This window comes from Ranitomeya imitator, chromosome 4, assembly GCF_032444005.1.
Source record: "Ranitomeya imitator isolate aRanImi1 chromosome 4, aRanImi1.pri, whole genome shotgun sequence".
In the NCBI taxonomy this organism is placed as follows: domain Eukaryota; kingdom Metazoa; phylum Chordata; class Amphibia; order Anura; family Dendrobatidae; genus Ranitomeya; species Ranitomeya imitator.
In genome coordinates, this window is record NC_091285.1 from 350,167,576 (window position 1) to 350,181,056 (window position 13,481).

Sequence of the window (13,481 nt, forward strand, 5' to 3'; positions counted from 1 at the left end):
AATGATTTTTTCTCTCAACCAATAAAATATGTCATGCTGCTGAGGCCACTTCCTGCTGACAATTACTGACAGCCAGTCTCATTTTCAGAGTAAATGGATGCAGACCAGAATATGCAGATTAAATTTATCGTACCTGCAAATTATTACATTAGATTGACCATACAGAATCATTGGAATGTATTATTCAGTAATAAAAAAAGGCATTACAGCACTGGGGTCTTGGGTTCATATCCCACCCAGGACAACTGCTGCAAAGAGTCTTCCCGGGGTTTGAGTGTGTTTTCTCCCACCCTCTAAAGACATACTGATAGGGAATCAAGATTGTAAGCTCAATGAGGACAGTGACGATGTCTGTAAAGCACTATGAAATTAATGGCGCTATATAAGCAAGTAAAATAAAAGGCAATACTCTCTTATTATAATACGGACAGTATCCACATATAAAAGGGTGGTTTGGAGGAAACTTTAACCTTTTAGTGACAGAGCCAATTTCCAGCTTAGGCTACTTTCACACTAGCGTTTTTCTCCGGGCGTCGAAAAACGTCGTTGCGACACATCGACGGATGCGTCGCAAAGACAGGAAAACGGATACGCTTCCATTATTTCGACGGATGCGTCGGCGATTCAATAGACGGTTCCGTTGAAAAACTGGATCCGTTGTATCCGTTGTTTCCGTTTTTTTCAGCCGTTTCATCCGTTTTTATGACGGATCCGTTTTCCACACCTAAAAGTGGGAGTCTCCTTGTATGTGATTGGCTACTGGAAAATATGGTAAAGTATATACAGACAGTTTTTACAGCCCATCTTTGAAAGGGTTTTAGAGAAAGTGGCAGAGATGGAAGGAGTGCTTGGGAGGATTGCGAACGTGGTTACCGATGTGATTTTTGAGACCAATCGGCTGGATATCATGGTTCGGGAGCAGGAGGCGGCAGCAGAAAGTCGGAGGATGGTTCACCGTCGAGCTCGCAGACTCTGGATTCATCCCATTAACGCACTGCGGATAACCCGGGGCGTCTATTCTACCCTGTACATGGAGTTACAGCAGAACCCGGAGAAATTCTATAATTATCTTCGGATGAGGCAGGACCACTTTGCAGGTCCACTTGTGTTGCTTGAAAAAGTCGGGGATGTCATCCAAAGGCAGGACACACGCATGAGGTCTTCCATTACACCGGCGGAGCGACTGATGGTGACCCTGCGGTAAGTTATTTTTTTTTTATCAAATTGCTCATATGTAATGTCATGCCAGCATTTTTTAACGAATAGAAAACAACATCAGCAGTGAACATGGTCCCCAAAATACAGCGCTGTACTCAGCGTTGCATTTTCTGGACCATGTAAATATTTACCATGTATGGGCCCATGTATGCAGAGATGTAAAAATGTTGATGTTTAATGTGCACTGAAGCATCCTCACCCCCCAAAAAAGTGGCATTTTTAAATTGGTTAAAAAAAAAAAACATATATTTATTTAAAATTGCTTTCAAATGCCATTAGTTGTCTTTACAATCTTTTCTAACTATTCTTTTGCTTTTTCACAGATTCTTGGCTACAGGAGAATCTCTAACGTCACTACACTACCAGTTTCGACTTGGAATATCGACCATTTCCGGAATTGTGAAAGTGACCTGCCTGGCGATATGGGATACCTTGCACATGGAGTACATTCCAGAACCAACAAGGGACATCTGGCTGCAGAGTGCAGAACAGTTTGAAAAAGTGTGCCATTTCAATAATTGCTTGGGGGCAGTCGATGGGAAACACAACCGTATAGCAAAACCAGCAGGAACAGGCTCGGAGTACTACAACTACAAAAAGTACTTTTCTATCGTACTCATGGCCATAGCGGATGCCAAATGCAAATTTCTGGCTGTGGACATTGGAGCCTATGGACAGTCCAACGACTCCCAAGTGTTCAAAACTTCACCGATGGGCCGGTGTTTGTATGGCGATACATATGACTTTCCACCTGCCAGACCACTCCCGGGAACAACAGGACCACCTATGCCGTATGTCTGTGTGGGTGATGAGGCCTTTCAGTTGTCCCCACACCTCCTCAAACCGTACTCAAGCCGAAACTTGACCAGAACGAAAAAAAGTGTTCAATTATCACTTAACTAGAGCACGTAGAGTGGTGGAGTGTGCATTCGGCATTTTCACTGCAAAGTGGCGCGTACTGCTCACCGCCATATCTCTGCACATACGAACTGTGGATGAGGTTGTGAAGGCCTGCGTGGTCCTCCATAACTATGTACTTTCCAAGGAGCCCATTTCCGTGGATGATGAGGATTTGGAGACCACCCTGTGGGATTACCACAGCAGCTCTGTACGTTCTGCTGGTTCTGTTACCAGAATGAGGGACAACTTTGCTGAGTATTTTGTTTCACCTGTGGGTATGGTGCCCTGGCAAGATAACATTGTGTGAATTTTAATTTCAGTTCTTGTTGATAAATGTTTGTGTATTAAGTTTTTTTATTACCACCAACTTCATAATTAGTAGAATACACTTGGGTATATGTGGAGTAATAAACCCAATGTTTATACGTTCAAACGTGTGGTGTGTTTTTATTTACAATTATTAACATATCAAATTAATCAACCATAAGCAATTATTTTTTCAAACAAAAACATAATTTATTGAAACATAAAATGTATAACAAACATTTGAAAAGATGTAATATAGGTTGGTTGACTGACCAAATAGTGTCAACCTTTTTTTTTTTTTTGCATTTTTTGTTTTGTAAATTATTTATGGTAAAGTGTCAATTTCTTTTTTTTCCCTTTTTTTAAAGTTTTTTTTTTTGACACAAAAATTTAAAACACAGCAACATAAAACAAAATTACAAATCTGTAAAATGTTGGATGGAGATATTTGCGGAGGGGCTGGAATGTTGGACCACGTCGATAGGTGGGGAATGCGTTTGTGGGGCAGAGTGATGGGGAGAAAAAGCAGTAGCCCGAGCTGGGGAGGGTGTTGTAGGGCTAGGGGTAGGAAGAGTAAACGGGGAAGGAAAGCTAGACGAGGAAAACATTGGGGAAGACATTGTGATTTGAGGCCGGGATGGGAATTGGGACTGGGTTTGATATTGAGATTGGGGTTGGTATTGGGACTGGGGTTGGTATTGGGACTGGGGTTAGTATTGGGACTGGGGTTGGTATTGGGACTGGGGTTGGAAATTTGTAGTGGCAGTGTGGGGAGGTGTGGGAGTGTGGCTCATGACCCGCAGTAGAGCAGCATGGCAGTCGTGCATTACCTGCATCTGCTGGTCAAGAGATAGCTTTTCCATGCTCCTGAGCATTGATTGGAAAAAAAAGTTGGCCGGTGATTGACTTACATCTAAATGCAGCCTATCCAAGCGACTGCTGGTTTCAGTGTAGGTTTCACTGATGCGTGCTTGCACCATGCTGAAACCAACAGTCACTTGCTCTCCCAAAATCTTGAAAGAGTTTTGAAAGGATGCATTCAGATGCAAGAACTCAGGAGCATAGCTCCTTTCCGGACCCCTCTGTCGCTGCCGCCACGAACCTAACGGTGGTCTAGAGGTGGCAGGATCAGAGGGGTGTGGTAAAGGGAACGCAACATCTTGACCAGCAGATTCCAGTAATGAAGGCTGCGATGCTGCTCCACCGCTGGTGGCTGTGGATGTGGATGGGGCAGAGGTACCGTAAGGGCCAGATGAGGGTCAGAGGGATGTGGCCTATCGACGTGGCCCTCGGTGACGGACTCCTGAGAGATCGCCACAGAGAGGTCCGAGGTTGTTGCAGGCGCCGGTGGCTGGAGAAGGTGCTGTGAAATAGACAACAAATAACAATTAATATTGATTTGAGGCAAAGCCCTGACTGAAACCAAACAAGGAAAGTACAATTGGTCATTCGATGGCCTGTTGAATACTTACACTCTTTGCAGCATACTCTCACGTAGGAAGGACAGGGCCGGCCCATGTTTGTATGTAGTCCTTCTTCAGCGTCCTGAGCCACTCGGGGCCTGCATCTCCTTGTTGAACTCCCTCTTGTAGCGATCTCTGAGTGACCGCCACCGCTTCCTAACCCTTTCACCTGTAAAGATAAGAATACAATCAAGTAAGTTATAACGCATTTCATTCTGTTCAAAACATAACTGTAAAGTTCATACTTACATTCTTGAGTCTGCTGGCTTGGATCAAGGTCCTCCCACCTTGGCAAAACACTCAGGCATACTTCCTCCCAAAGCCGACGGGTCACATATGTGTCTGCATGGCGGCGGTCACCCATATGCCAGAGCGGCTGCCATTCGCGGACCTCCTCAATCAGACCGTCAACATCAATGCCCATTGTGTCCTCTGTGTCTGAATCGGCAGCGCGCTGTTGATATTTATTAAAAAACATAAAAAGAACATTACTACACTGAATCCAAAAAAGATTGTAATAGACGCAATAACAAAAAGAAAAAAAAAAAAAAAAAACCACACACCTGATGGCGACCGCGGCCACGAGAACGTCGGCTCCGGGAGCGGCTGGGAGAATCTTCCCGTGCAGCAGACTGGAAAACATTAAAAAGAATTACGTTAAAGTTATGCATATGTTGTATGTGTACTGTTATGTATGTCATGGTTTTTATGTGTTGGTTGCTCAGTGATGCGTGAAGCTGTTTCGACAAAACTTACACTCTGTGCGCCCTCTCCTTGTGTTTCTCCACCCCTCTCGTCTTCTTCTGAGAGTCCCTCAGCAGATTCAGCTTCCTGTGAAAAAGAATAAAGGCATATAGTGATAAGAAAACATGTTACGTGCAGCTACAACATATGTAAACATCGATAATTACCGCAACACGCTCCCGCTGTGGAGAAGGGCTCTCAGAAGAAGACATCGTTCGTGACCTCTGCATTTCTGTCCCAGATGGCTCTGCAAGTATAAAAACCCTTGTAATCTACTATACACATTCAAATTGAAGCTGTAGTTGAGGGGACTTTATACTTACATCAGCAAAGCGGATGTGGTCCCTGGGTCCCTTCCGGGCGGCTGTGGTCCCTGGTTGGCGGTTATCCTAGGTGGGTGGGCCTCGGCACTGGTCCCAGTTAGCTCTGCAAGTATGACAAGTTTATATTGTTAGAAACAAACCCCCAAAGTCCCAAATGTAAATGATGTTATAACCCCCATGCTGACATTATCAGAGCAATGTTCATGCAGGCCACCTGCGAAAGTTTGGAGATAAAAAACACCCCCAAAAATAAAAGGCCCTCCTGTCTGAGCTGAATTCCATAATGGTATTGTATGTGCTACCTTTCAAACCATTTACCCCTCCCCCCCCCCCCCCCCCAAAAAAAAAAAAAAAAAAAAAAAAAAACTTGTACACTTTAAAGGCCTACACACCAGTTCAAAATGTAATATATATGCGATTTTAAAAGATCCAACTGAACCAGATTTAATTTCCCTTCTTAAAAAAATATTAGATTACCTTAATAACCCAGCACCAACACAGTTTTGCCTGTGTGGATATTTGTACATACACCATTTACAAATTTACCTTTGTGAAATGATACAACGGAGATATTTCTTAAACATTTTATTAATTTTTTTTTGTTTTAAATTTTTTTAGTGTTTTATCATCACAATAGGAGCGATACTGCTCTTTATTTTAAATACAAGTACATCACATGCAAATTAATTCAGCAATAAAACACAAAAAATATATGCTGTAAAACAAAGATCACACACGCTTGACACATGCTGACACACGCTGTCAAACTAACCACAGGCTGCACAGATCTCACAACTTGGTAAATACATCACAGTAAAAAAAAAACAAAAAAAAAAAAACACACACAGACACATGCACGAAAGCACACATGTGCAGGCATAAAACACACCCAAAAGCACACGTCCGTACGCAAACACAAACACATGCACACACACAAAATAACACAGCCAGCCAAAAGCACAAGGCACAAATAGACACGCACACACACACACACACACCCACAGACAAATGCATAAATGATAGGAATCAGGCTGGAGCTCAGCTGACTGGATTCACAAGGGCAGGCCTCAGGCTGGAGCAGGACTCTTTGAAGGACGCTGGCTGGTGCAGTACGATGTCAGGCCTCTGGCTGTATTCAGGTTTTAGCTTTGGTTCAGGTTTAGCTCTGGTTCAGGTTTAGCTCTGGTATAGCTCTGACTGTATTCAGTACGTCACAAACACATGCACACGCACAAATGCACACAGACGCACGAAAAAATGGCAGTATATATACTCACGCTGGAATGATGCAGCTTTAAGGCCTCTGGCTTCTGGCAGGCTTGGCACCGGCTAGCAAGCTGGGCAGATGCTGGCTGGCAGGCAGGCTGGCTTCTGGCAGGCTTGGCACAGGCTGGCAGGCTGGGCAGATGCTGGCTGGCAGGCAGGCTGGGCTTCTGGCAGGCTTGGCACAGGCTGGGCAGATGCTGGCTGGCAGGCAGGCTGGCTTCTGACTTCTTTCTTCTGGAAAGTGTCTTCAGTCTTTGGCTTATCTGTGGATGAAGGCTCAGGCCTGGTTTATATAGGTTGGGTGATGTCTGGTGAAATTGGCAAAAAAAATCCAGCTTCTGAGCATGCTCAGTGTAAAAAAACGGATTGCAGCATTGCATTCCGTCAAAAAACGTGTCCCGACGCATCCGCCGCTCATAGATCGCCATTGTAGCCAACGACGCATTAATAAGGAAGCGTTGCGACACGTTTTTACTGCGCAAACTCAACGTTTTTTCCAGACGACGTGTCGGGGCATTCCGACGCATCCGTACAAAAACGTACACAACGCATGACAATGCGTCGCAATGCGTCTCTAATGCAAGTCTATGGGGAAAAAACGCATCCTGCGGGAGATTTTGCAGGATGCGTTTTTTTTACCAAAACGACGCTTTTCGACGCCCGGAGAAAAACGCTAGTGTGAAAGTAGCCTTAAAGGGAACCTGTGACCCCCAAAATCGAAGGTGAGCTAAACCCACCGACATCAGGGGCTTATCTACAGCATTTTGGAATGCTGTAGATAAGCCCCCGATGTAACATGAAAGATCAGAAAAAGAGGTTAGACTATACTCACCTGGGCGGGCGGTCCGATGGGCGTCGTGGTTCGGTCCGGAGCCTCCCATCTTCTTACGATGACGTCCTCTTCTTGTCTTCATGCTGCGGCTCCAGCGCAGGCGTACTTTGCCTGTCCTGTTGAAAGCAGTACTGCAGTGCGCAGGCGCTGGGCCTCTCTGACCTTTCCCGGCGCCTGCGCACTGCAGTACTTTGCTCTGCCCTCAACAGGGCAGACAAAGTACGCCTGCACTGGAGCCGCAGCATGAAGACAAGACGAGGATGTCATCGTAAGAAGATGGGAGGTGCTGGACCGGACTGCAACACCCATCGGACCGGACCGCAGCATTCCAGAATGCTGTAGATAAACCCCTGATGCCGGTGGGCTTAGCTCACCTTCGATTTTGGGGGTCACAGGTTCCCTGTAATCAATAGGCCAATTTTTACAATTCTGACCACTGTCACTTTATGAGGTTATAACTCTGGAATGCTTTAACGGATCTCGCTGATTCTGAGATTGTTTTTTCGGGACATATCCTAATTCATGATTGTGGTAAAATTTCTTCAATATGATTTGCGTTTATTTATGAAAAAAATGGAAAATGCGAAAATTTTAAAATTTCACGATTTTCAAACTTTTAATTTTTATGCCCTTACATCAGAGAGATATGTCACACAAAATAGTTAATAAATAACATTTCCCAAATGTCTACTTTACATCAGCACAATTTTGGAAACAAAAAATCTTTGATTAGGAAGTTAGAAGGGTTAAAAGTTCACCAGCGATTTGTCATTTTTACAACAAAATCTACAAAATCAGACTTTTGAGGGACCACCTCATTTGAAGTCACTTTGAGGGGTGTACATGACAGAAAATACCCCAAAGTGACAAGATTCTAAAAACTGCACCCCTCGAGGTGCTCAAAACCACATTCAAGAAGTTAATTAACCCTTTACGTGCTTCACGGGAAATGAAGCAATGTGGATGGAAAAATATGAACATTTAACTTTTCTTCAAACATGTTATTTCATGAACCACAAAATGTGTTGTGCAATCTCTCCTGAATATACCGATAACCCATGTGTGGGGGTAAACCACTGTTTGGGCGCATTGCAGAGCTCGGAAGGGAAGGACTGCCGTTTGACTAGTTCAATGCAGAAATTGGCTGGAATTGAGATCGGACGCATTGTTGCGTTTGGGGAGCCCCTGATGTGCCTAAACAGTGGAAACCCCCCCATGAGTGACACCATTTTGGAAACAAGACACCCTCCCCCCAAGGAACTTATCTAAATGTGTGGTGAACATTTTTAACCCCCAATTATTTCACTAAAGTTTATAATGTAGAGCTGCAAAAAAAATTTTTTACACAGAAATTATCTTTTAGCCCGCAATATTTTTTATATTCTCAAGGGTATATGGAGAAATTGGACCACAAAAGTTGTTGTGTAATTTGTCCTCAGTACGCTGGCAGAGCTCGGAAGGAAAGGGGCAGACTTTAATGGAATGGTCTTCGGGCATCATGTTGCGTTTGGAGAGCCCCTGATGTGACTAAACAGTGGAAACCTTCCAATTCTAACTACAACCCTAACCCCAATACACCCCTGACCCTAATTCCAACCCTAACCATAACCCCAACACACTCCTTGTTAGGGCTAGCAGAATGCACCAAATAATAAAGAGGTAGATATGAGGTGCGTTCGCAGCCCGGAGTCCACTGTGCAGAGATGGTACCTACTGCTGAGTAATGGCGGATGGACACTTGCTCACACGTGGTTTAGACTTCACCCAGTGTGAATGGAAGCGAACTCTGTTGCTTCAGAGTCGCCAAAATACGCTGCGCCCTGTTAGCAGTCACAGGGTGCAGCTGCAAGACACTACCGGGATCCCTATGAATCACCCCCACTAAACTGGTGATTGGACTCGCTCTGACCCTCGGTGGCTTTTGATGACACCCCGAGTCAGATGCAGAGTCCAAGCGGGAATTCCCACCCTACACTGTCAGGCTGTCAGGAAAGCGCACTGATTGCGCACGGTGCAGGCGGATACTGCAAAAAGGCACTGCAATGTGTGCTAAGTGTGCAGGAAGTACTGTTGGATGCTAGATAGCTTCCACCATTCAACAACACAAGGAATGGGAATGATTAAGGAGCTTTTATCCATCGACAGTCATTCATCTACACACACGTTATCAAGTTTGTACTAGCACATGGTCATGCGGCCATGCGAACCTTTTATAGCGGAAGCTCTCCGGGACCTTCCTAGTGGTACAATAGGAGCTGCTACAGGACCTGAGCATGTGATCCCCAACCTCCAATGAGAGGTCGTCTCTTGGGCATGATCAGTAGAGGAAAAGCAGGACTTAGTTCCAGGAGCATCTGCTCGCCGCTGATCAGTGTTGGTTACAATGGCTGTGCCTGGAAGAGCAGCAGTAACCAAGCGCACAGTATCTGCCTGAGCCAGACGCTGGGACCAATGTCTCTGCTGAGCAGGCTCCACTGCGTCTGGAGAAGAATGGGAGACCACAGTGGAGGTGGTTCGAGATTCCACCTGTCCAGACGCGGGAACGCGACACCTAACACCACTAACCCTAATCCCTAACCCCAACACAGCCCTAACCACAAACCTAACTCGGACACACCCCAACCCTAATCCCAGCCCTAACCCCAACTGCAAATGTAATGCAAACCCTAACACTAACCCCAACCCGCACTTGAGCCCCAATCCTAACCCGCACTTCAGCCCCAATCCTAACCCGCACTTCAGCCCCAATCCTAACCCGCACTTCAGCCCCAATCCTAACCCGCACTTCAGCCCCAATCCTAACCCGTACTTTAGCCCAACGCACTGTAGCCCAACGCACCGTAGCCTAACTCTAACCCTAATGGGAAAATAGAAATACTTTTTTTTATTTTATTACTTTTCCCTAACTAAGGGGGTGATGAAGGGGAGTTTTGATTTACTATTTTTTTTTTATTTTGACCACTGTGATAGGGTCTATCACAGTGATCAAAATGAACCAATAGTAAAAATCTCCTATTGTTCCCGGGTGCGCATGCGCCCACCATTTTCTTACTGGAAGAAGACGCTGGCGGCCATGGGGGGGAAGCAGGAGGACCCAGGGATACCGGGAAGTATCGGGGGTGGGAGGGGGAATCGGGGACCCTATTTCGATCACATCATAGAAGAGAAATTAACTGGCAATTTGGACTTTTTTTTTTCGGTCGCCGTTATAACGTTAACAGCAATCGCAACCCAGGGGTCGGCTACTCCTGGCAGACGAGACCCAATCATGGGGAAGACTTAACTTGACAGATGTCCAGAAGGTAGTTATTGACACAGTCCACAAGGACAATAAGCCACAAAAGGTCATTGCTAAAGAAGCTGGCTGTTCACAGAGTGCCAAGCATATTAATGGAAAGTTGAGTGGAAGGAAAAAGTGTGGTAGAAAAAGGTGCACAAGCAACCGGGATAACCGCAGCCTTGAAAGGATTATTACGAAAAGGACATTCAAAAATTTGGGGGAGAATCACAAATAGTGGACTGCTGCTGGAATCATTGCTTCAAAAGCCACCACATACAGATATATCCAAGACATGGGCTACAAGTGTCACATTCCTTGCGTCAAGCCATTCATGACCCATAGACAACACCGGAAGTGTCTTACCTGGGCCAAGTCGAAAAAGAACTGAACTGTTGCTCAGGGTCCAAGGTGTTGTTTTCAGATAAAAGTAAATTTTGCATTTCATTTGGAAATCAAGGTCCCAGAGTCTGGAGGAAAAGTGGAGAGACACACAATCCAAGCTGCTTGAGGTCTAGCGTGAAGTTTCCACAATCAGTGATGGTTTGGCGAGCCATGTCAACTGCTGGCGTAGGTCCACTATGTGTCAAAATCAAAGTCAGAGCAGCCATCTACCAGGAAGCTTTAGAGCACTTCATGCTTCCCTCTACTGACAAGCTTTTTGGAGATGGAAATGTCATTCTCCAGCAGGACTTGACACCTGTCCACAGTGCCAAAAGTACTAATACCTGGTTTAAAAACAACAGTGTCAATGTGCTTGATTGGCCAGCAAACTCGCCACCAAAACCACCTTAACCCCATAGAGTAAATATATTCAAGTAAAGTTGGTATTATATTCTTCCCCCTTTTTGCTGAACCCAATAGAGTGATGCAAGGCATCCTTAACCCCTTTCTGCCATCAGACGTACTATTCCGTCCATGTGGGGTGGGCTTTACTTCCCAAGGACGGAATAGTACGTCATAGGCGATCGGCCGCGCTCACGGGGTGGAGCGCGGCCGAGTGTCAGCTGCTTATCGCAGCTGACACCCGGCACTATGTGCCAGGAGCGGTCACGGACCGCCCCCGGCACATTAACCCCCGGCACACCGCGATCAAACATGATCGCGATGTGCCGGCGGTGCAGGGAAGCATCGCGCAGGGAGGTGGCTCCCTGCGGGCTTCCCTGAGACCCCCGCAGCAACGCGATGTGATCGCGTTGCTCCGGGGGTCTCCTACCTCCCTCCTGCAGCAAGTCCCGGATCCAAGATGGCCGCGGAACTGGGTCCTGCAGGGAGGGAGGTGTCTTACCAAGTGCCTGCTCAGAGCAGGCACTTGGTAACGCTGCAGCGCTGTTTGACAGATCGGTGATCTGTCAGAGTGCTGTGCAAACTGGCAGATCACCGATCTGTATTGTCCCCCCTGGGACAAAGTAAAAAAGTTAAAAAAAAATTTTACAAGTGTGTAAAAAAAAAACTAAAAAAAAAAAAATCCTAAATAATGATAAAGAAAAAAAAAATATTATTCCCATAAATACATTTCTTTATCTAAATAAAAAAAACAAAAACAATAAAAGTACACATATTTAGTGTCGCCGCGTCCGCAACAACCCGACCTATAAAACTGGCCCACTAGTTAACCCCTTCAGTAAACACCGTAAGAAAAAAAAAAAAAGAGGCAAAAAACAACGCTTTATTATCATACCGCCGAACAAAAAGTGGAACAACACGCGATCAAAAAGACATATAAATAACCATGGTACCGCTGAAAACGTCATCTTGTCCCGCAAAAAACGAGCTGCCATAAAGCAACATCAGCAAAAAAATAAAAAAGTTATAGTCCTCAGAATAAAGCGAAGCAAAAATAATTATTTTTTCTATAAAATAGTTTTTATCGTATAAAAGCGCCAAAACATAAAAAAATGATATAAATGAGGTATCGCTGTAATTGTACTGACCCGAAGAATAAAACTGCTTTATTAATTTTACCAAACGCGGAACGGTATAAACGCCTCCCCCAAAAGAAATTCATGAATAGCTGGTTTTTGCTAATTCTGCCTCACAAAAATCGGAATAAAAAGCGATCAAAAAATGTCACGTGCCCGAAAGTGTTACCAATAAAAACGTCAACTCGTCCCGCAAAAAACAAGACCTCACATGACTCTGTGGACTCGAATATAGAAAAATTATAGCTCTCAAAATGTGGTAACGCAAAAAATATTTTTTGCAATAAAAAGCGTCTTTCAGTGAGTGACGGCTGCCAATCATAAAAATCCGCTAAAAAAACCCACTATAAAAGTAAATCAAACCCCCCTTCATTACCCCCTTAGTTAGGGAAAAATAAAAAAAAATTAAAAAATGTATTTATTTCCATTTTCCCATTAGGGTTAGGGCTAGGGTTAGGGCTAGGGTTAGGGCTAGGGTTAGGGCTAGGGTTAAGGCTACAGTTAGGGTAAAGGCTACAGTTAGGGTTAAGGCTACAGTTAGGGTTAAGGCTACAGTTAGGGTTAAGGCTACAGTTAGGGTTAAGGCTACAGTTAGGGTTAAGGCTACAGTTAGGGTTGGGGCTAAAGTTAGGGTTAGGGTTTGGATTACATTTGCGGTTGGGAATAGGGTTTGGATTAGGGTTAGGGGTGTGTTTGGATTAGGGGTTCAGTTATAATTGGGGGTTTCCACTGTTTAGACACATCAGGGGCTCTCCAAACGCGACATGGCGTCCGATCTCAATTCCAGCCAACTCTGCGTTGAAAAAGTAAAACAGTGCTCCTTCCCTTCCGAGCTCTCCCGTGTGCCCAAACAGGAGTTTACCCCAACATATGGGGTATCAGCGTACTCAGGACAAATTGGACAACAACTTTTGGGGTCCAATTTCTCCTGTTACCCTTGGGAAAATACAAGACTGGGGGCTAAAAAATAAGTTTTGTGGGAAAAAAAAGATTTTTTAATTTTCACGGATCTGCGTTATAAACTGTAGTGAAACACTTGGGGTTCAAAGTTCTCACAACACATCTAGATAAGTTCATGGGGGGGTCTAGTTTCCAATATGGGGTCACTTGTGGGGGGTTTCTACTGTTTAGGTACATTAGGGGCTCTGCAAACGCAATGTGACGCCTGCAGACCATTCTATCTAAGTCTGCATTCCAAATGGCGCTCCTTCCCTTCCGAGCCCTCCCATG

At 44.9% G+C, this 13,481-nt stretch overlaps 2 protein-coding genes across 6 annotated transcripts in view; both read right to left on the reverse strand.

The window, feature by feature from the left end:
- CPNE8 (copine 8) overlaps positions 1 to 13,481 on the reverse strand; it is a 545,271-nt gene that overhangs the window by 414,400 nt on the left and 117,390 nt on the right. The window lies entirely within an intron of this gene.
- LOC138674114 (uncharacterized) lies at positions 1,408 to 5,062 on the reverse strand. 5 transcript variants are annotated; one of them, XR_011320490.1, is made up of 7 exons: positions 4,955 to 5,062; positions 4,799 to 4,878; positions 4,644 to 4,718; positions 4,451 to 4,519; positions 4,137 to 4,341; positions 3,897 to 4,056; positions 3,686 to 3,787 (listed from the first exon to the last, which is right to left on the reverse strand). XR_011320490.1 is itself a non-coding variant. In XM_069762046.1 (6 exons), the coding sequence occupies exons 2-6, from the start codon at positions 4,859 to 4,861 to the stop codon at positions 3,962 to 3,964; spliced, it is 507 nt and encodes a 168-aa protein (XP_069618147.1). In that variant the 5' UTR covers positions 4,862 to 4,878; positions 4,955 to 5,062; the 3' UTR covers positions 1,408 to 3,961. The 5 variants fall into 5 exon arrangements, 4 of the variants coding, with proteins under 4 accessions (XP_069618147.1, XP_069618146.1, XP_069618144.1 ...); XM_069762046.1 differs by having other exon boundaries at positions 1,408 to 4,056; XM_069762045.1 differs by having other exon boundaries at positions 1,408 to 3,787; positions 3,897 to 4,341.

Coding starts and splice junctions, on each gene's coding strand:
- LOC138674114 (XM_069762043.1), bottom strand. CDS start 4,861: ATGCAGAGGTCACGAACGATGTCTTCTTCTGAGAGCCCTTCTCCACAG. Junction 4,719..4,798: donor CACAGCGGGAGCGTGTTGCG/GTAATTATCGAT, acceptor TCTTTTTCACAG/GAAGCTGAATCTGCTGAGGG. Junction 4,342..4,450: donor GTGGCCGCGGTCGCCATCAG/GTGTGTGGTTTT, acceptor AAATATCAACAG/CGCGCTGCCGATTCAGACAC.